This window comes from Phalacrocorax aristotelis, chromosome 11 (genome assembly GCF_949628215.1).
Source record: "Phalacrocorax aristotelis chromosome 11, bGulAri2.1, whole genome shotgun sequence".
Taxonomy (NCBI): Eukaryota; Metazoa; Chordata; class Aves; order Suliformes; family Phalacrocoracidae; genus Phalacrocorax; species Phalacrocorax aristotelis.
The window spans coordinates 16,592,935-16,615,998 of NC_134286.1; the positions used below are offsets into that span (position 1 = coordinate 16,592,935).

The following is a 23,064-nucleotide window of genomic DNA, read 5'->3' on the forward strand; positions in this document are numbered from 1 at the left end:
AGCACGTAATGGGTCTGTGCTGCCTTTTTCTTGGAGACTCCCAAGGCTACCCTTTTTCTGTCAGCTCAGATGCAATGAGACAGAGCTTCCTAAAAAGATACATCCCCTTCGTTTTAACCAGCAGACTGCCATGGAATTGACCACGTTCGTTCTATGCAGGAATTTGTTAGTTTTTCTGCACAGAAAAACCCCTTGTAATCTGAACTGCAATTTGCAGAAAAACATGTGTTTGGTTTCACTGGCACATGGGAACATGCTCTCTTCCCTCCCTTGCGGGGCCCAGAGCATAAAGGGGCTCTCTAGAAGGTGACAGCTGGAGGGAGAACTCAGGAAGGGGATCACAAAGCAGTTGATGGTCACTACAGAATTGTTTTTACCACCTGGGTAAACAGGCAGGAACATTATGGTGCCGGCAACCACACAGGCCACTGAGGGGTGGGAACTCAACCACAGAAGTCCCTCAGGAAGCCCACAGAGCTACTGTGCTGGGAGGGATCCAGTTCTTTCTTTCCAGGTGTTTTCAGGACCTCTGTGTCTGCAAGGGCTCTCCCTGATGAGCTGCATTTAAGTTGTTTATGGTAAGGGTCTTTTTAAATTTTTTTCTTTTTTTTTTTAAGGGTGTGGAGAGTGACAAGCACGAATCCTACATTTACTGCTTTTCTTTTTAAAGCTAAACAGATGGCCTATGAATTATAAAAAGGAGGATCTGCTTTTCTTTTCAGTACATGGTCACAGAGCTTGGTGAGGGAGGTCAGTGCTCCCAGCAGTTTGCAAAGGAAAGGTTACGTGACTGTATTTAATGAGGAAAGGTGGAGCACACAATGAACAACAGATAACAATAGCAAAGCTGACAACCTGGTTTTGCTGACAGGATCAGTGGCTAAAAGGAACAAGAAAGAAGCATCTTCCAGGTGGATGAGGAAGATGCTGGAGGGCTTTCAGTGGTGATCTCAGTTGCATACAAGTAGAGAATATTGGAACCCAAATGAACCTGGCAGACTGCAGACAGCCCACTTTCTGCATGTAAAGGAAATAAGCCCATGAGTCTGAAAGTGGGTCTTCTAATGGTTTGTCTTTTCTGAAAGGTTTCCAAACCACTCATTTTCCAGGGGAGTCGACTTCCAATGGTTTCCATTTCTATAGATGGTAGCAGTGGTCATATGGGGAACAAGAAGAGGGAAAGAAAGAAAGAATCACTCCATAGTACAAAAAAAAATTCAAGTGTCTTATGTTTTCACACGGAAACTAAGATGTAATTCCCTGTTTCAAGGGACTAGTTATAAACTGGGCCTACTCTCTCAACTGGAAATGTGAAGAAAGGTTTAGCTTTGCCAGAGCTCACAAAGCAGTTTCCTTTGTTCTGATGGCAAGGCATTTGCAATCCCCAGGCCACCTGGAACTGGCTCTGAACCACAAGCTGAAGCCAGCTCAGAATCCAATAGAAAACCACAGGGAAAACCAAGGGAGTTTAACAGGTCTCAAAACAAAAGCAAGCAAAATTTTGAGTTTGGCTTGACTTCGAAGCAAGGACAAGAGGGAAAAGGTGGGATATAAAGAAATGGATAAGAATGATATTTGAAATTGAAGTTCAATCCCTACATTATTTTTCATCTTGTTTTGGATTCAAGACAATTCATCAGCCCTAAGGATTAATTCAAATTAGAGGAAATATTTACAACTTTGGAAGAAACTTTTACCTTCGGCATTTGTGTTTCTGCTAGTGAGGGTGCTTTGTTAAAAGAGTCAAGTGAAATAATTTTGGTTTTAGTATGCACGGAACCTTCCCCCCCTTCATCAATTTTCATATAAAGAGGAAGGAGGCAGCAAAGTGGCCGAGTGCTTTATATCTACTAGATTGACAAAATCCCTAAATTTTAACTGCATATTTATACAAGAGGATTTGAGATTTTTTTTTTCTTGCAGGTTCATTTTTCATTATGTGTTGGGTTTTTATTACACTAAAGTTCTATGAATTTGGTCTCAGAACTAAGACTCCGGTGGCAGATAAAAAAGCTGGGAAGTGCTGTTACCAAAGCGGTGCTCAGGAAACAGCAGAGCTCAGACTTAGACCTCTCCCAATGCACCTAAACACGCTGGCTCTTCTAATGACATTTTCATTGGGTTACTGCAATACTTACTGCAGGACTGTGTGGGCCAACTCTCACATCATCTTCGCTCGTTCTGAGTTAAAGCAATAGCAGCAATAACTACACCACCCTCTCTTTGTCCATCTGAAGGTCCACAGCAATTAATGCATTACCAGATCCACTACTACCTGCTATAAGAATGTGCTACGTTATTGGCTTTCAGACTTAACTGAGCATTTGATTGCTTTCCTCTCTCCTCATCAGAATTTTATAAATTTATTCCTGTCTAAATTTCACACTTCACATAACAGTTACCAAGCAGTTTCATTGGTTACTGAACTTGTTTCGCTCAGATCAATAAGGTCATGGTTTGCTGATCTGCTTAAGGAAAAATGAGTGATTTATTATCATTGGTTTTTTCAGATCACACAAATGTAACATCTTTCCTAAAACCAAATGGATTATTTCTTACTCTTTCAAGGTTTCATTCAAGTGCTAACTTACTTCTGGGTGACGACCACAGCTACACCTTTGGGGTCACTGTCTGGCAAACGTCAGATTCCTGCTTATGGTGTAAATCACTCTCAGAAGTTACAAATCACAGAACCTTCAAAGTTTTTGCATTTTTTCTTCTTATCAGTTTGTTAAGTGAGAGAGCAATGCCAGAAAAGGAAGAATTTGACAGGTGGCTGGCACTGCTGCAGTTGCTCCCTGAACCACAGGCCAAGCGGCGCAGTGATTCTGCAGCTTGTGTGTGGGGTACCTGTCCTTGGCACAAATCCAAACATTCCTGTCTTGTATTTTGCTTGCTGTTATAACTGTAATTCTAATACCAACTCCTATGCATGATAAGGAGAAATCCTATCCCCATGGTACCTCTCCTTCAATGTCTGATTGGTTTTAAGATCCTACTAGTAAAAGAAAACAACATCTGGAAGTATGATCTCAGAAAGTGCTAAAACACTACCATGTTACGAACCAATGTTCTTGCATTATCTCTGCTTCCTTTGATCCTCCACCAGAGACCTGCATTGTGAATGCAGACAGAGGTACATTTAAGGCCTCATCACTCTCTAAGACTTTTCAGTCTTTCGGTACTTTTCTCCTAAGATTCAATCCCTACACACGACTCACTAGAAACAAGATGACAGTTTGAGCTTGACTAAAACATACTAGATGTCCCAGGGGTCCATGTTTTACAATGAAGAAAGGCTATACCATCACTATTCGAAAGAAACAACTCCTGAGCAAAGTCACCGAAAGGTAATTTTAAAAGGCTCACATTAATGACAGCTTAAAAAACAGCTGTCTAGGGATGTCTCCTCAAGTTAACCATCAGGAATATAGTTCTCACCAGAGGGACTTAAAAGCAAGACCTGTACTCCTCACTGTGAGTTTAGTCCTGCTTAGGGAATTTTTAGGGTTTCTGGATACTGGGACAGAGAAGAAAAGATGTCCAGATCTGGCAGTTGGACAGTTTCTCACAGCTGGCTCTCTCTCACCAAAGCTTAGATCTAAGTTTAAATTAAAGTTGGACTTCAGCTAACATCCCTATTGAAAGGGAAACGTAACACCAAAATGTCAGGATGTGCCCAGTACGGTCAGTGATAACAGCCCGTAACAGCAAGGCCATGGTTTAAAAATTCAGGGATAATCTCTAGTATGTTTCTTAAGTCTCTCTGAGAATAGTAAGTGACAGCCAGCCTGATTTGCACATGGTTAAGGGTCAGGAGGAGCTATTTCTTTTCTGGTTGCCTTCACGCACACATGCACTGGTCCTGCTGACCTCTGCATCATGGCAGAAGCAATTGAAAAACAAACAAATCAGCAGTCAGTCATTCCAACAGGGACTACTCAGGCACAGAGGGAAAATCTCCTAACATTTAAGTTGAGTAACATGGGTCAACAGTGTTTCTTGGGTTTGGTTTGGTTTGGGTTTTTTTTTAAGTCTTCAAAAATGTTAGTTATTAGAAATGAATATATGAAAGAATGAGATAGATAGATAGATAGATAGATAGATAGATAGATAGATAAGAAACGCAGAAGCCAAAAGAACACCAAATTATCTCAGCATATCACACCTAAGTTCATGAACTATCTGGTCTCTGTCAGCTTCAGCACATCCTGTTCCAGCAGATGAAATCCTGTAATTGCATAGGTTTGCTCTCAGGGAAAATTTCTCCCATGCCCTTAAGAATTACAAGGCAGCAAGCTGCCCTGAAGTTCACTACTGCAAATGACTAAGCCCTTTTCATTTACTTCCTACCAATTTTCTATTAGAACTCTGGATATTACTGTTAAATTATACTGTCTTACTGAAAAGGCCCATTACGAATGACATAAATCTGAGGCACAGGGACAACTGCTCCCAGGAAAGTATTAGGAAATCCCCTTCCAATAATTTTGTATTTGCAGTACCCTGTTTCTGAAAGCACTGAGTACTTTCTCCTTCATTTCTTCCAACCCACACAGCGGGTGAATTATTCTGTCTACTCCTCTCTGCTTCTTTTTTATGAGACATCTAGCACGCAACACACAAGTTGTATTCAGGATACCCATCACGGTTGTCTGCATTGCCAAACCTCGAGGATTTTGTTGCCTCCAGGAGTAGTAAAACCTGTGGAGCGCATCCTCCTTCATGCATGTAAGTCCTGTTTGTAGATGCAGTGAGGAAAAGCGATCCCCCCTCAGTTTGGATATGGGCAACTGAGCACGTGAAGCAGAGGATCATTTATCATCTCACAGGGTATACAAGGAACGCTACCACGAAGAATCACAAAGTGACGTCCTTATGCCAATTTGCAATGAGAACTGTTTGAGTCCTGCAGCTGAGGCCTCCTGGCTGTGTCTGCCCTTCAGTGTTTGCCAGAAAAGAAAAAATTATCCTCCAGGATCACTTACCAAACACCAGCGTAACTCCCTATGGTTCTGTCACCTTGTACTTTGGGCATGATGGATTTCCTCAGGCAACCTTCCATTTGTCTGTCCACTCACAGGACACATACAACATTGTCCACGGACTTGTTATAGCCACAGCTGGCTTGGTGTGGGTTTCAGCAGGAGTGGTACCTGGGTAAGCACATTCTCCTACACTGTTATTTGGAGAACAGAAGGGAAATGTTGGAGAGGAGATGGCTGAGGAGGGCAGAACAACATCTCGGCAACAGGTCTCCTGCATGCAAAGTTGACTGCATGACGGAGCACCCGCTCCACTTTGCATCCCTTCTCTCCACCAGGCAAGGTTTGAAGCCCACCAGGGAAGGCACTTCTTCCACAAGCAACCAGTGACAGTGAGCTGAAACGTTACTGATGCACTGCAGCACATGGAGCTTTCACTATGACAATCTCTTTGGACTAGAAAGTAATGTCAGTTATTTTAAAGGTACCTAAAGCTGGAATTTTACTATTACAAAAACTGAAGGATATACAATATTCTCATTCTTGTGCATGCTGCTGCAGCAGGGAAGTCACTGGATGCTCTCCAACCACAGAGCAACAGGGCTATTTCTGCTTGAAGGCCTGACTGTTCCTGCAGCTTCTCATCAACAGTAAACACTGGCTTCAGAAAGACAGAGGATGGATATTTTCTTCTAAAGCTTTAGAGAGGTAGGGTGAGTGAGCAGAAATATACATACCACCAGGCAAAAGAAACAAATCTTCTTTTCTGCAAGTGTAAGTGTCAAAAGAACAGATAGAACTGATTTCTCTCAATAAAGACAATGTCATCAAAATGATTTGCAGGAGCACCATCAGTTTTTACACAATTTTAGATAGAAAAGTAGAAGCATTCTGATTCTACTCTCCTCTGCATTTTGATAATGCCAAAACATTATATCTCAGTAAGTTAAATTTTATTTTATCATGAATCATACTGACTTTATACTGTATCCGCTCTAACACTATATTCAAGTATTGAATACCATATATCACAGGGATTTTGTTTATACAGTATCAGTCACTTTTAATGTGGGAAATGTCACACACTTTTAATGTGTGACATTTTATGTTAGTGCCATACAGAGCCTGGGAATACTACGCCATGATGAATCCATGCTCTTGCTCTAAGCGTGAAATTTAGCTGGCTTCTACAGACATGCCTGGGACAGTACAGCCATGAAAGCTGATCATGTACTAGTGTGCAAGTCTGAGAGGTAACTATAAGACGTGTAATCCGTCAGCTACTTTGATGTGCTCCTCTTGGACATCTGACTGTTAAAGACACTGGCCCACTAGAAAGTGTCATCTTTGGATCTTGTCAGAGTAAGTCTATGGGAGAAAAAAAAGCATTTGCCAGAGAGCATATGGAAGGAGGTACACTATGACTAAACTGGAATTACAACACTGCATTCAAAGTGATTTGAGATACAAAATCACCTCTGTCATGAACATCTGAGCACTGAATAAAGCCAAAGCACCTGAACATGAATCATTCTGTAATGAGAAGATATTGCCTCCAACAAAATGAATGACTGTATTAAAACGCATATCGCAAGAACCATGAGAGACGGCTACAGAGAAAGCAACCTTCCCCCTACACATTTTCACATCATGATTTAGTCCAACTTTCTTCTTTGGTTTCTGTTTGGACCTGAAAAAAACCTCCTCTTTCACTTGGAAGCCAGGCTCTCAGTGCTCAGAACAGTGGTGTAACTTCTCCGGGGACGATGGGTGCATGCTGCAGTCCAGGTTGCAGGCATTTGAGACAAGTTCCTCAGCCCTCCTAACACCCACTGAAGAGAAGGGACAGAGGTTATGCTGCAAATGAAGTTTTACTGACAGCCCCTTGAAGACGTCTAAATCTGATTTTGATTTGCTGGTCATGCGCTCCAAAGACATCCAGAAGCCTAAAGGCTTAAAAACTATTATCAGTCTATTTTATTACCGCTCAGAAAGTAACATCTCAGTATTTCACCAATGGCTCAGCAAAGGCTTGATTCTTCTGTGCGTGTCCATAGCAATCCTGCTCTCCATTAAGAACTGTGCAAATAGGGACAAAGTAAGGGAAAAGGGATACGCAGATTTCCTAACTTGATTTGTTGGCAGTTCTCTGGCATCAAATGCTGGTATTAAAGACCTACAGACTTATTGCCTCATAGGCATTCAAGGTCCTCACTCCCCTGTTATTCTGCGTCCTGTACAAAAATCGAGGCTTAGCTCCATCAGCCAGTCTGGTGATCACAAACCTCTGCCTCCTGCTACCTCAGCACCCCCTCAAGGCCCAGAATTTCTACCCTCCTGATTCACATAATGGGAACTGAGTTATTTTATTTCACCAACAGCTAATTAACACTAATGTTTTACTGGTCTTGCTCATAAAGCATTCATTCAGTACTTATTTCAGAGCTGGGCCCAGTTAGGAGAAAGGGCTCCAGGGGTGATCCCTGGCTGCGGACAAAGGTGAGGCTAAACTTTGCCAAGATTTCTTCCCTAGTTCATCTTCTCTTCTTTCATCAGGCTAAGAAGATCTAAGTAGGCCCCATTCTTCTTCCCTCTTTAAAAAAGAGGCTTTAACACAGAAAAACAAATGTATTTGTTTAGAGAGCAAAAGCAGCAAACAACCTGGCAACTGACTGTCTTACACAGTCAGAACCTTAAGGCCACCCTGTGCATTTACATCTATTTTAGTTTCCATGTCTGGTTTTGGTGCTCTCATCTCTGAATCCCTCAGTGAAGATTCTCCAATCCAGAGTGCTGATGCAAAAATCCCAGGGCACCAAACTTCTGTAACAGAAATGCTGACAGCTTTATTGGAAAGTAGCATTGGCAGGTGCTGGAAGATTAATGGCGTATCCAGGGCCTGTACTGCAAAGAGACCCCCAGAACACAGCATTTCCCTATCGGGCAGTAAAGTCACAATACTAATGTCCCAGCATTTATCTGGGAACTGTAACGAAACGCACATCTATCAATTAGCCAGGATCCCTTTTGGATGTCACTGGATCTCCCTGATTTGGCACAGAAAAGGCACCCGAGAACAAAGCAGATCCATGGCATTCACATGGATTAGCTAATACAGCTCAACTCTGCATTCTTTTAAAAGTCCCTGCAGAATCAGGACCCCTTAATCTGTTACAGTCATGCTTAACACTCGAGAAAAATACCACACCGGTTTGCTCTAAGTGTCAGCTCAATGTCAAAATGTATTGTGAGAAGAGAGAAGTAAATTTTAATGCAACAACAGTTTCTTCTTGTTATACACACACACCCCCACACCTGGCTATGGAACAATGTCTAATTGGTTAATAAAGGAGAGGCAATATTTAAATTATGGTATCAGACCTCCTCAGCCTGGAGAAGTAATCTCTTTCATTAAGGCTGCTCTAACATTCAGTATTACGGGTTCATTTACAAAACAGACATTACAATTATTGAAATGACAATCCTGTATAAGAAGGAATTTATTAACACATTTAATTTTTACCCATCTCCAAATCAAGTCATATCAGCCTACCCTTCACCTGCTCATACCCACCCTTTTCAAGCAGCTTCTGAAAAATTCCTTCCAACTGCTTCAAAGATACTCATGCCTTGATCCTACAAGCACCCGTGAGCAACCAGAAAATGCAGCTTCTTCAAAAACAAGGTGTTTTTTTAGAATTGTGAAGAACCTTTTCAACAAATAGGAAATTCACTGAAATGTGCGGTTGCCATTTTCCCCATACAGTTTGCTTATTCGCCACCAGGAAAAAAGTAACAAGTTGGGGAAGAGTGAATGAGCGTAGCTCTCACTATTGCCTGTGACGTCCCTTATGTATGACTTCCTAAAAACCCCTGGTGTTCAATTCCCTTCTCTCAGAGATGTTCCCAGCTCGAGAGCATGTCCCTTCTTTCAAACCATAAACAACTACCGGGACAGGGACCTCTTGTCCCCACTTAGCCTTAGGGTCACATCCAACCATCTCACTCCCTTGCGCTGTTTTGCATACGAATTCCAGACAGAAATTCTAAGGCAAGAGACTTGAAGTGGTTGAATGCAGCACACCACGGCCACTGGGACACACAAATGTGGGTTTTCACCCTTCGGGCAGCACAGGGAATTGCACCAGGGCTTCCCACATCCTTGATGAGTGGCTAGAAAGGCATCAATTTAGATGTGAATTGCTTCTGATTTTCTCTTGGAGAACCTAAATGAAAACCTCTTTGTTTAAATTGTTTTAAAAAATTAAAAATTTTTACGTTTATCTTGAATCAAAAGCACTTCCCTTCCCAATTGTTTTCACTCAGCTACCAAACCAAAAGACTCAATGATGCAGTGTTGCACACTGATGGACACAGGCACCTCCATTTCCACCGCACTGGGTTCCCTCTACCAGTCTCTATTCATTCAGTCTACAACAGAAGGCACTTGTAAAAGAAAATGTTAATGTTTCTAGAAAATAAAATAATATTCTAGAATTACTGCTCTCATTTGTGACCTCTTAATTCTCACAAAGCAGGTGATTCTGGTTAATGGCTAAAAAGCAAGCATCTGCTTATGCCCCTCCAAAAAATGGATTAATAAGGCTGAAATTACACAGATAGTGGTGTGGATAGTTTACCACAAAAGTGTGATCATATTTCAGGACATTACATCTAGCCCAATTTTAATGAAATTAAAATAAATTGCTATTGCTATTTCCTCAGCTATTTCAAGGCACCTATGATTTAATAAACAGTAACAGCAAGGATACATACCCAAATTTTTGGAAGAAATATAGTCTTTTATGTGTAACCACTATATATAAAATTCTGCACTCTGACATAAATCTGAAAAAGGCAAAAATATCTGTAGTTATATAAGAAAGTTCTAGCCAAAGCAGGAAAACTGACAAGGAAGATCTTACTGCTGGGTAATGCCTTGCAAGAAACATGCCACGTAGCTTTTATCTGAAAATGAGGAGAATGCATGAATTATTTAAGAACTTGTCCATTTGTTACCAAAACTACTTCGTCATGCAAATGAACAACGAGTTTTGAAATTTCCCGGAAAAAAGTATGTCCCAGAATTTGATCCAAGATCAATTCTTCATTGCTCACATAGGATTTGCGTTAAAATTTCCAGAGTATTAAACTACTAACTTGATTACCACAACAGTGACTCCTTGTGAAAAAAATATAGCTCCCCTGAAACATGTAAATCACTGTCTTCCCATAACATTTCAAAATCACAGAGACCACATTACACCAAACCTGTGGCAGAGCAGCTAATAAAAGAATAAACTCCAAAGGCTGCAACACAGACTTAACAGTGACTTTGGCAGATGCGTCTGATATTTAAACTGGACGCTGGTCCCCAGTACAAATCACCACGCACCACAGCACAATCCTGGACTTCAGTAGCGCTCTTCAGGATCAAAATGGACTGAGGCAGCTGAGATGAGGCAGCAAGACTTAGCAGAGATGAAGAGAGAGCGAATTCTGGGCTCTGAACAGTGCTGTTACTTTGCTGCAAATATTTGATATTAAATTCATCAAACTTGGGTATAATTTCAGTATGGAACAGCAGACAAGCAAGCTTCATTCTCTGAAACTAAATAGTTTAAAACCGAATCATATCAAGTATCTATAAACTCCTTTTGATTCAAAACTGGATCATTTAAGGGATATTTATTCATCCATTCTTAAAGAGTCCCCCTTTTTTATCTCCTCATTTTAGGCTGCGTGCTGACATCAACATACACATGATGGAAATCACAAGCTCCAGCAGACGCTTAATTTAAGGCTCACCCAACAGTTCCAAAATACTTCTGAGACACGCATTTCAGTGCCTTACCAAACGAGGTCTGCTTAAATTTATGACAAATCATAACTGTATATCAAAATAAACATTTCTTGAAAACTAGACAGAACTGCAACTCCCCACAGCCTAACCCCATCAGAATAATTCAAACTGTGTCTACCTCTTGAATAACTCAGAGGACTTGAAAAAGAGCATTACTTAACCAAAATACTTCATGATTTAAGAAGGTTCTGATGGTTTATGGGAAATTAAGAATTTGCAAATGTTGGGCTTAAAAAAAAGTAATTAAGTGAAAGCACATGTTTAATTATAGCTATTGGAAGAGGTAACTGTAATTACTAGGGAAACTAATTTTGAGACAAAGCATTATGTGACATATATAATTATGAGAATAAAAATTATGAGTATATATTAACTGGAAGAATATCTTACTCCTGAGAACTAAATTTAAACTTTTTTTTTTAACCAAGACAATCTATACATTCTTAGTTATACTTTAACACAATACCCACCTTAGAACACACGTGTAGAAACCACTGTCTTGCAACTCAACCGAGTGAAACCATATTGAATCTTCATCCTTGCTCATCCTAACTTCAGAAAATATAATGGGTTCTTCTAAATCTCCTTTGTTTTTGTACCACATAAGCCTAAGACCTGTGCTTTGGGCCATGCTATAATTAGTTCTGATATAGCTGTAGAAAAGGGCACATTTCACTCGGACTGGTTCACCTGCCAAAGCCATGTATGTCTTGAGATCCACTGACCAGTCAATGCAACCATCAACTGAAAGCAAAACAATAATAAAGAAATATTAGATACAAATATATTTTTCAAGATAGTGAAAGGCAGCTTGTGAAATGCAATGCAATGAATTAAAAGAAATGAACCTTTGTTTCATAGCAATGTGAAAAATCTGAAGCAGCTATTGGCAATTAAAGGGTTTTATACACCTTTTTTCGTTACACGTAAATGCGAATGTGCAGGCAATAAATAGAGCACCTTGGGCCAGCTCAATGCCATTTCTTTTGAATATCATTACTTTCATCCCCCAAACACTAATTCTTTCAGAAATAAACCAAGTGTTTTCACCTTAACTATTTGCCCCAGTAAACCAGTTTTGATTTGTTTAATTCCTTGTTGGAGGAAAATGTACGTTGCATTCTGATCCCCATCTTATCCCTTAAAATTTTCCATCCACCTCTGCTAATTAAGATACATAAAACAAACGTAACAGATGTGACATTTATCATTTTCTTTTCAAGGCAGTTCCACACAGCTTTTTTTTTTCCCTACAGCCTATTCAGACTGTAAAGATATGTATTATATACAACAGGATACAATTACAACACACTACCTATGCAATGAAGCTTAATACAGGAATTGTACAAACACAAAAAGGGATCTTTTGGTGTTCTGCTTAGCAAAAACTTTTGAAACAGTTTTCTTGATATTTCACTTTAAGAACATATATCAGGCAGATTAATAAAAGACTACTTCTCCTTAGAATATTTCTCCCATTATTTTAAATCATCTTAGTTACAATATAATCCTAGAACATGCATAGACATCAACATGCAACTCCCCCTCACATAGCAGAGACCTTTTAATTAAATCTTTTTTATTGCTGGAAAAACTGTAGGCCTGAAAGACACCTAGGAATACAAGCAACGAAAAAGACTGCCAAGGCAGATCATCAAGAAGCAAATATACTGCCTAAAATTAATAGCCTTGATGAATATGTAGCTTTTAGAATGTACTGATCATAACCAGCTACATATAAGTGGAACACCTTTACCCTTGATGTAGTTACCTCAAATTCAACCAAATAAGGTCCAAGTTTCCTCTGCATTTGCAGTATCAATTCTCAATCTAAGTGTTATTCTCATACACTCTTCATTTCATTTACATCTTCAACAGCATTCCCTCATTAAGTGACCGTTTTATTTACTTCCTAAACAAATGTAGTGAGCCAGAATTTCTACACATGGTGGAATACCAGATCTAGTCCAAATCATGTACTGAAGTATTTGTTCTCAGTGCATCCCCTCCAGGTTTATAACAATCTTCATGACCACCAAAGCTGCACACTATAACTCAAAAGTTCTCTTGCAGAACCCCATGAAATACTGCATGCACCTCTCTCTGCGATGGTGTTATCCAGACATGGGCAACCAGCAGCAGCGCTGGAAAAAGAACCCAAGTCTCCTAGTCCTGCAAACCCAGCCAATCCCCTTTTATTAAAGCCTGGTTCTCACATCATGAATTATTTTATATAGGTGGCTTTGAGGGCTTTTACATCAAGTGGGTATCAATGTACTCCCGCACAAAAGCTCTGTGTCTTTTTTAAGCCCTGCTCTTCAGGCTGGTGTGAATTTACAATTAGAGAGCAGTGCAGAGCTTTACAGCCACCTTCTCTCAGCAAGGAATGTGGAAGGCAACGCTAAGCTGGAGAGATGGCTTGTCCCTGTTCTCCAGGACATACAGGTATTCTCAAAGGCACCCTTCCTCATGTGCTTTAGCAAAGTCACGCAAGTCTAAGCAGGGGCGTAAGCTGAAATGAATAGGGCTGCCCAGAACTGGGATTTAGATCCAAACTAATTCAGCCAATCTAATTAATTCTGTCAGTCTTTTGTCAATCTAATCCTGTCATGTCATCTAATGCTTTTGAACCTGTGCTGGTTCAGCAAAGTTGAACTACAGTAAAGAATAACTGACATTCAGACACAAATGGAAAGCTTATGAGTCAAGCAGAAAGGTGCCAGTGTGTCATTCATTTCACGAGCAGAGTCACAGTTAGGAAGAGTTGCAGAGTTAGGTACTGACCCAATACGGAAATCCAGCTTTGGAAGCTGAAAATGCCTCTGCTTCCAATAAAATTTCCCCCATAGCCACACCAACTTGTCAAAGCACAGCTCAAACAAACACTGAGCACCCTTCAGTGGCATTCAACCTGCCTCATCTTCCACTTCCATTTGGAAATTTATTCTCCCTTCTAGTGTGCACTTCTCTACTATTTTATTTTCAAAACTACAACTGCTGGAGTATACAAAGCACAGTGGAATAGATGAAAGACATTTGAATGGTAATTTACAGCGAGGTCATTAGAGTGGCTGAAACCCATCTCCAGCTGCTCCCAGCAGAGAACAAGACTGTGGGGCCGGTGCACGGCTGGCCATTGCCAGCACGCTGGTGGAAGCACTGGGAATGGTGACCTGACCCCAGCCCAGCACCAAAAAAATAAAAGAAGATATACCCTAGAGATTTTCTTCCCATTAACAGTCTCCAGAAGAAAGCATTCCAGCAGCCAGTGGCGAGGCTGACCCCAACACAGCGAGCGCAGCGCAGGGGGAAGGTGCAGGCAGGCTGCCTGCCCATCACCCCCGCCTGCGCCGGCTGCTCCCCTGCAGCAGCTCGCTCCCCGCAGCATGCCAGGAGGTGGTAATTACGGAGAGGAGAGCATACCGGGAATGGAGTAACCATTCATTATAGGGTTGATGACATCTGCGGAGGGGAGAAGTCTCACAGAGCGCCTTGACTAAATCTTAATTATTGAAGAAAGACTAATCAAACAGGAGACGACACTTTCCCCTTGCTCTTTTTTTCTTGTTAAATACACAGTCAAGAATGTTTCCTCTAACAAAGCTGTAGAGGCTAAAATCTAGGTCAGGCTCCCCACGCTCTCATGGAAGCTGGAATTTTTCCTCTTGCCACACTGTCAGTCACTGGAGCGTGAGCATTGTTAGATCCGTTTGGAGCATTCTCCAAGCTGTCATTACAAATGACTGGAGCTGCTTAGGTGGAGTTTAGCACTCCATTACCCAGAACAAAGTTTGCTGTCATTTTTGTTGGGCTCGCTCTCAATACATAATATAATCAGGGTGATAAAAAAGAGAAAAATAATGGCATTAGAGAGAGGCACTTATTATATAATAAATGTATATACATCTTTCCTCTGCTACCCCATAATCAGCTGATCCTTAGTAAGTGCCTGACTGAAAGACCATTCAAATTAAATCCTGTCTATTGTGGGCGTATTTTAGACACTTTCAATAAAGACAATTATTTGAAATATTTTTTAAAATTTGGAGCATTGAGAGGATATAGAAAACATTGTCCCACTTTTAGCCCAGCTTCCTGAGGAAGAGGTTTGCCCATCTATCTGTCAGTCCCCCCACCCCGTTAGCGTCACTTCTGACCCAACTGACTAAATTCAATCCTATTTCATAGAACATGAAAGCGTTCCGGTACACGAGAGCCCAACACGAGCGCAGGAGAGAGTCCCGATGCCCCCCCGTGGGCAGGGAAACCCAGCAGCAGTTAATCACAGCGGGGCCCCACTGGGCCCATCCCAGTTATCTGTCCAGGCTAATGCAACCTGAGGAGATAGTGAACTAAAAGTGAAGGTTTCAAAATTATTAAGGAAATTACAGATTAAGTTGGCTGACAATAAGTTACTGTACTTTTATGTTAGCAATCACCCAAACTGTGTACTGCATTTTCCTCCCCAACATTTCCTGGTAATTTCCCATTATTCTTATTTTAAATAAATGCAGTTGTCTAGGGAGTCTAGATGCATTTTAACATGAAGCATAATAATTTATGAGCAATTATAGAAGAGCATGTACATAGTCTCTGAATAATTTGTCTTTCTGCTTGCTGTCATATGAATAATTTTTTGCACTGCAAATCTGCCAGTAATAATTCTTGTAGGGATCTGTCACCTACAGCAATTTATATCATGGCATTGTTAAACATGTTAGCCTACCTTGTTACCTGAAAAGCTAATTTTAAATTGAAATAATCTACAAATAAATAATTAAAAATCATATACTAGCTAATGTATTAAATTTATTACTCCACAAAGCAAGCAATGCTTGTGACTGTAAATACACAGTCAGAAAAAAAAATCCTCTGACACAGGAGTTGTACTTTTATTTATATATTAGCCATTGAGCAGCAGAGTCCAGAAACTAATATGCATCATGCTTGGGGTTTGCAGACATGCAGCAATGACAGATGTACTCCATTAAGGAAGTCCAAAAAGGGATACAAATTTTTTAGACTTTTAAAGGGGAGAAATCAGTAACAGCCCATGAATTTTAGGCAACTTGGTATTTTCAGATCTTGATTCTGGAGAAAAGGGAACACACCCTACCTTTGAGCAAACACAGTAATGCCTTTAATAGCTTTGGCTGGATGTGATCTTCACAAGGGGTCAGGGTGTTAGATCAGGCTCACCATACATAACTGGTTTCACATCTCTGGCTCTGCTATGCTAATTCTGCTACGGTGCTTGCAGACCCCTGCCGGCATCTCATCACAGCCCGATGCTGCCATATGAGACCTGTCTGTCAGCTGAGCCCAGGTGCGGTCCCCTGCCACCCTGCCTCCTCCTTCCTCCCCACACCATGAGCCGAGTCAGGGAGCTGAACCGCCTAAAAACTGACACCAACCACCACCCCCTACCCCTATTTGCGATTCTTTAAATACTCCAATATTCAGAGATACACTTGTTGGTCAGAGAACACATTTCAGACAAAACAGGCTATTGACCGCTTCACACACTCTTCAAAATCATGGATGTCACCTCGAACGGAAGGTAAGGTCTTTGCTTGTAGAGCTCCCTCGGCCTAGCTGACCTACCAAACTGGATGGTCAAAGGCCACTCTTACAACAATTAATAAAAATCCACTCTACCAAAAGACATCGGAGCTGGTATTTCTGACATGGAAAGCAAGTTACCCAGTTTTACAGGGGAAAAGGAGAAGCTTACACTGGCAGTACTTCAGAAGAGAGCGGAGGGTGGCCTCCTCCAGCAGCAGGGGAGCCGATCTCAAATAGCAAGCAGGGAGGAAAGGAGAAGGAAGTTCAGGTAAAGTGTCTGTGATGTTTCTTTTCTGTGAGTTACAGTTTCACCCTTCTTTGAGTCAAGTGAACACTAGTTTTTGACTCTGACTGTGCTCATATTTTAAACTGCATTTTAGGAAAAAATAAAATAGTTGGCCCCTGAGGGATATGGTAAATCCAAAAAAAAATGTATCTGTTAGAAATGAAGACCACTTTAAAAACCACCTTTGATCTTGAGAAAAAAACCAGGTTTATCATGATTCAAGCTGGGTGAATTTTGCAATGTTTCTCCTACTACCCTGTTAACAACTTTAATTAAATAATTCATTTCTATCACAGTAACATCTAGATTCAGGAATCATCAACCAAGACTATTTTGCTGTAGAAACACAACATCTAAGAAGACAATCACTCACAGGCTTTGTAGATTCTCTGCTCTGATGTCCATTTTCTGAATGTTTCCTAGCAAGATTTACACCATTCAAACTTACTGGCGAACAAGCCTGGGACTTTCAAGACATGTGAAAGTGCAAATATTTCCAAATTCCTAAGTCAAATAATGATGACTGCAAAAAAATTTCCTTAGGTTTACCAACATACAAATATTTCTCCAAATCTGGCTCATAAATAAGGAAAAATGCATTTACTTATCCTTATATATTGGCTGAATTTTTTCCAAATTTTGATCAAAGCTTCGAATTTCTGTGAGATGGGCTAAAAGGTTTTTAAGACTTGTATATGCTTCACTTTTTTTGACCAGTTTTTCTCATGAGCCTCAGCTAAACAACCAAACTCAAATGTCAAATATTCCAGCCGAACACTCATCATTTCCTTCAATGTCAAACAAACTGTAAGTATATACTGCCAGAGGTCCAAATAACAACGGATTGCTCTGTCCTGACTTACGTATGCATATGGAGCCAGAAGCGTTTTAGTCTTATATCGAAAATGCAAAAGAAAGAACATACTAGTAGATCACCAATCCGTAAAATTCTCTAGGGAGAGCAAAAAACCAGCTTGGACCCTGAACAAATTCTCAGCTTCCAGGAGCGATGGCACATTAATGAGGTCGAGACTTAGAAATTATACTTGAAGAACAAATATGCTGAAGTAGTGTCAGTAGAAGTTACTGGACAGGCATTTCATCCTGTAGCAGTTGTCAGAGCCGGCTTTTCAGGTGGCACCTTATCACAGGGATTTTCGGGAATGCTTGCTGATGGAGGGAAGAGCAAATCACAGCTGGCAGGTTAGATTTTGCTGGAGACAGGGAGCTCTGAAACACATTCTGTGATGGAAAGGAAATCTCTGGTCTCATCATATTCTTTGCTACCTCTTCAAAGTCAGATGTTCCTGGAGACAGATGGACCTGAACTGAAGTGCCCTTCCAAAGCTGTGCTCTTTGCTTTGAGCGGATTGCTCTGCTGAGCAAAGAGAAAGAGGAGGGCACTAAAGCAACTGTTTAAAATGCAGCATATTTACCCTAAAAATGAGCGATTGGTGACCTTGATCTCCTAATCACTTCAATATCTGGCAGGTTTTTAAAGAGGCTGTTTTGTAGTAAACAGTACAGAAATTGGAACTTATAAAGTGGTGTGGTTTGGTTTTAAATATTCAGTGTAATGCCTTGATTCTCCGTGGCTGTCACCATGTTAGGAAGCAATGTAAAAGGCACCTTGAAAATCAACAGCAGTAGAGCCAGGACATGAACAATAAAGAAAACATACTTCATGGCTTTATGCTGTTGCATATTTTGTGAAGTCCCAGACATGGGTTCAAGGACTATGCCCCAGCCTGTCCTGCCTTCTCAGCCCTTCCTGCTGCAGCTCCCCTCCCGCACTGGGGCGGGCAGATCTGGAAGAGTTCTGGGAAAGTTCATTTACAAAGCTCTTGCCTCTGCCCAGCCTCCGTCTTTGCTCCCACAGAAGTAAAGCCAAGTGGGTGATCAGCAGTGAACAAGTTATTTGAACAATTAAATTTCTTTTCTCATTTGTGGATCTATAAATGAATCCCCATTCCTTCATAGTCAGCCATGAAATAATGTCAGTAAATTATTTTAAAGAAAAAGTATGTTGCTTTAGATTGGAGTGGCCAGATCAGTTACGTGACATTACGTCTGCCTCTTGGACTGAACAAGTAACAAAACTTTCCTGTTAAATACTAAAATTTGAATCCCATAAACAAATAATTCAGGCACCCAACAACCAGTGCAAACACAGGTATGAACTCAACAAAGACTGTAAATTAGCTGTTCACCCAGCTCTGAAACCCATCTGAGCTAAAATTTTTTTTTTTTTTCACGTAATGCCCACAAAATCTAGTAAATAAAAATACTTCCACTTTCTAAGCTCCAGAAAGGGGAAAAATAATTTTTTCTAACATCTTCTACAATTAATATTGCCATTTTTATTAGCTCTTTGAATTCCCAAGGAAGTCAATGAACAATGGAAAAGCACAAAGAGAGCTTTCCCAGCATCTCTGATACTTCTTTGGTGCACAGAACTATCTTTAGGCAAATTAGATAGAAAAAGAAAACAAGAAGAATCTGTATCTAAGAAAAGGGAGAATAATAACTGATTTAAGTAAAGAGTTAAACAGATTGAAAATATTCCGTTGCATTTATAAATAAAAAATTTATCCTAAGAAGATCCTAAGCAACACACTGAAAACACACTTTATACCTGAAGGTATACGCAATTAATATTTTAAGCGGTGTGGCTACACACAAGCTCTTTAAGGACACTGTCTGAGACGGTTTTACGATTCTCCAGCCAACGATATTAATCCACGGAGACTTTCACACACTTCTGTTTTCAAGTCTTTAGCACCATGCAAACTTTGGGAACAAAGCTGAATTCATTTCAATAATTGATGAGTCTCTTTTCATTAGCTCCTTTGAATAAAGTTACTGAAGGTAAAGTAAATGGAAACTAGATTCCCAGATCAGGTAGTTGCAGTCTCAAGTAATCACACAATTAGGAAACTCTATATCCACCGCTTGTTATTCCCAGGAGGGAATTGTAGGAAAGAGCTGTAAGTAATAAGAATTTAAAATTAAAGAGAATGAAACTCTATTAACTTGCTGGTCCCTGTGGGGCAAAGGGACTGGTGTACATGCACAAGATTATTTTATTTTTCATGTGTTTTTCAAGTATGTGGACAGTTTGAGTTGGATTATCTGCTTTGAGGGCACAGTCCTCTTGAGTTTGGATTAGGTTAGGAAGACAGACTCCCTGTTGAATACACCAGACTAAATTATTTTCTTTTACGGTCTGCAGAGGGGAATCTTTGAGTGACACAGGCCTGCTGTGAGGGCTCTTACTACATCTCACTTGTGGCAGAGGAAGACTGCTCAACAGAAGAAAAGAGCAAGGAGACTATCAGAAGAGCGTAGGAATATCGCACTCCACCACAAGAGGAAAGCAGGACTCAGTTATTCCTGTGGATGAGCTACATGGTATTTGTGCAAGGTTTAAGCAATTATTCACTGCGACACTTCAGTATGGATATTTCTGGTAGTCCAAATTCCCCACTTACTGCGGGCAACTCACACCTGACGCACGTGCCTGCCTTGCCCGCGCAGCCAACCATTCTATCATGCAAGGCCTTTGAGCAGGAGCGCAGACTCTGGGCCTCCAGGGGCCTCTTCCAACCTACCTGACCCCAATGACTTGGTCTTACCACCAACACAGCCCTTGCTGGTCACAATTTGCAGACACATAAAGGGAGCCTTTCCGACAAATGCTGTATCTGGGTGTGCACACTCACTACCCTACTCATTAACCATTTATCGTCTAGCTTACAAAGACACAGTCAGTTCATCAGAAGATTACCAAATGCTTTACAAAACTAGTTCCCCATCATAAACGCACTAGGTAGAATGAATCTTTTGGGTCTTGGACATTTGCAAACTGCTTGAACACATTGCAATGTTTAAAAAAAAAAAAGAAAGAAAAGAGAGAATGCACAAATCAGGACATGCTCATGAATAGAAAGGAACAAGTCAAGTTCATCTGAATTTACTTGCAATAAAAACCAGCCTTGGCCATTTGCTTTGTCTTTACACATTTACCTTTGGGTAGACATACTTACCATTTTACAATTGCTATGCCATTCCTCCTGTTATCTGGCACAGACAATTTCAGCTGCAGTGAGCCAATTACCATTTCCACTTGCATGACAGGTGGACCTTTGTTTGAAAAGGTTGTGACCCATGCTCTAACCTAGGTTGTAATTCATCTTCTCATTTTAATTTATTAGCTGCACGTATGCAGCAGAATTTAAATAGGAAACTCTCCTGACTGCAGAACACACCAAATTTCATTTCAGTAAAATGAACACTCACAAATCAAAATAATATTTGCTTTTATAGGACAACCATGAATGGAATTGTTAGAGGGTTATTTGACTAAAATGTGTCTGTAACTGATGAATTACGAAGTGCCTTCAAAATGAGATACTTTTAAACAGTAAATGTCATTCTTAAGACTTTTGTTTCTATTTAAAATAAACAAACATTCAGTTATCCTTATTGCAAGCTATTATATTTACATGTAAGAAAGAAAAATGAAAGACGATTGAAAAATGAGCCATTACAAGATCTACCTGTGTTACAGACGTGTCTCTCAAGGTAAAGCAGCAAGCGGGAATGGAGCGCTGTGCTCCACAACACAGCATTGCACTTTTCTTTAGGTACACCTTTACCATTTACATGGTAAATTAAGTTTTCTAAAACCTGCCTATAACAACATCCTGCAGCACTGCACCCACCCACAGCTCCGCACACCCCAGTAATATATCTCCAGTGAAAACAAGGGCCATGTTTATGGGGCCAAATTCACTTTCATTTCTCAAACACAGACTGTGAAAAGGGGGCTTGTGATAGCAGCCTCCCCCATCTGCCAGATCCCCCAAATCCCAACCCACTTCCAGAGCAGTTGTGAGCAGTAACCCTGGCTCCAGCACTGCGACTCCTCTCAGTCCCCTCTCAGGCTCCCATTCCCAGGGCCTCACTCCTGCCCAGCCCCAGCCCTGGTGACGGGCCTCTGCTGGGGAGAGGGGCCATTTTGTTATCACCAGGGCCGCAGCTCCCCACACGGGCCCGTTCCTGGAGACTTCACCTGCTTTCCAGTTATTTTCCCAAGTCTTGACTTGTAAGACTCAAACCAGGGCCAATGGGCCAACGTCCGACTGAAACCCCACAGAAACCAGCACTGCTTTGAGCTGACAAAAAGCAGCAACTCTTTATCTTTAAATAAGAACCATCATAAAGCAGACAGACCCAAAATCAGCCTGATTTACAGCCTTTTCCTCATGCTTCCCTAACTTCATGAGCCAGAAACAAAACTGGCGGCAGGAACATTTCATTTATTAGTAAGCAAAAGCGACTAACAGCAAATACTTCATTACTAATACATCATTTGCTCAGAACAGCACAAAACAAACAGGTCTGTGTTTTATTCATGGGCCCCAACTCACTCTGCAAAACATGCAGCTGCCATGTGCTTCACCAAGCAGCACCCAAGACGGGGGCGGGAAGATGGAGAGATGTTTGAGCTCCGGGCTGAGGTGGGCAAAGATGGGAGTTGGGATGCAGGAGGGGAGCCGGGGAGCCCTTAGCACCTGAAGCCTTTCTTTGGACAACACCACGTCCTCCAGATGGGACACACTGCTGCAGCCCCACCATCCATGAACTCGTTATTAAATCATCACAGCTCAACGTTAAAAGGCTCTGAAAAATCATCATAAAAGCCTCCACGTGAGCTACTGATCAACTAGAAAAATTACCTAACTGGAGTAACTTTTTAAATTAATGTCTCCCCACATGTACTGACTGGTTGCTCAACACTCAGTAAGCAATGTGGAGACTGCTCATTTTCTGTCATGCTCCTGCCCACTCCCAGTTTCATGACCTAACCCCCAGCCATCATTTACTTTCCCAGCCCTGGGAACCGACTGCCATAACAGTTTGAGGGCAAGTGTTTAAGTAGTATTTTAAAATTATTAATACAACAAAGCTCTGAGGTGGCTACACCTGGATTGCCTTCTGTTGGGATCACCCCAAAGAAAACCAATATGTTTTCCACTTAGAAAAGCAATATGTTTTCCACTTAGGAAACCATGTTTTAAAATATGGAAATCAGTACCTAAATTCTTAAACAGAAAAAAACTCACAGAGATTAGGGCAGACAGGACAGAATATGAAGCTGGATACCTTCTTCTTCCATCCATCTTCTTCACAAAGAGCGTGCTCATTTCCAAGCCTGGCTGCAGTTATCTCAAGGAGTCTGAGGGGCTCCAACTGCTCAGTGCCCTGGGGACTCCCGTCCCCACTCCCCTCGACAGGCTTGGGGAGGGCTCCTGGCTCCCAGCTCAGGGCTGGGGCTCTCCTGCCCCCCGGTCCCCCATCCT

The 23,064-nt window shown here is 41.2% G+C and overlaps 1 protein-coding gene across 9 annotated transcripts in view; it reads right to left on the bottom strand.

The window, feature by feature from the left end:
- IL1RAPL2 (interleukin 1 receptor accessory protein like 2) overlaps positions 1–23,064 on the bottom strand; it is a 395,811-nt gene that overhangs the window by 183,974 nt on the left and 188,773 nt on the right. For 8 of the 9 annotated variants that reach the window (XM_075107082.1, XM_075107086.1, XM_075107083.1 and 5 more), the window contains one exon: positions 11,319–11,592. The exons of the other annotated variant lie outside the window; for it this stretch is intronic. In XM_075107082.1, coding sequence (XP_074963183.1) covers positions 11,319–11,592 — 274 coding nt within the window. The remainder of the gene's footprint in view (positions 1–11,318; positions 11,593–23,064) is intronic. 9 annotated transcript variants of the gene reach the window in all.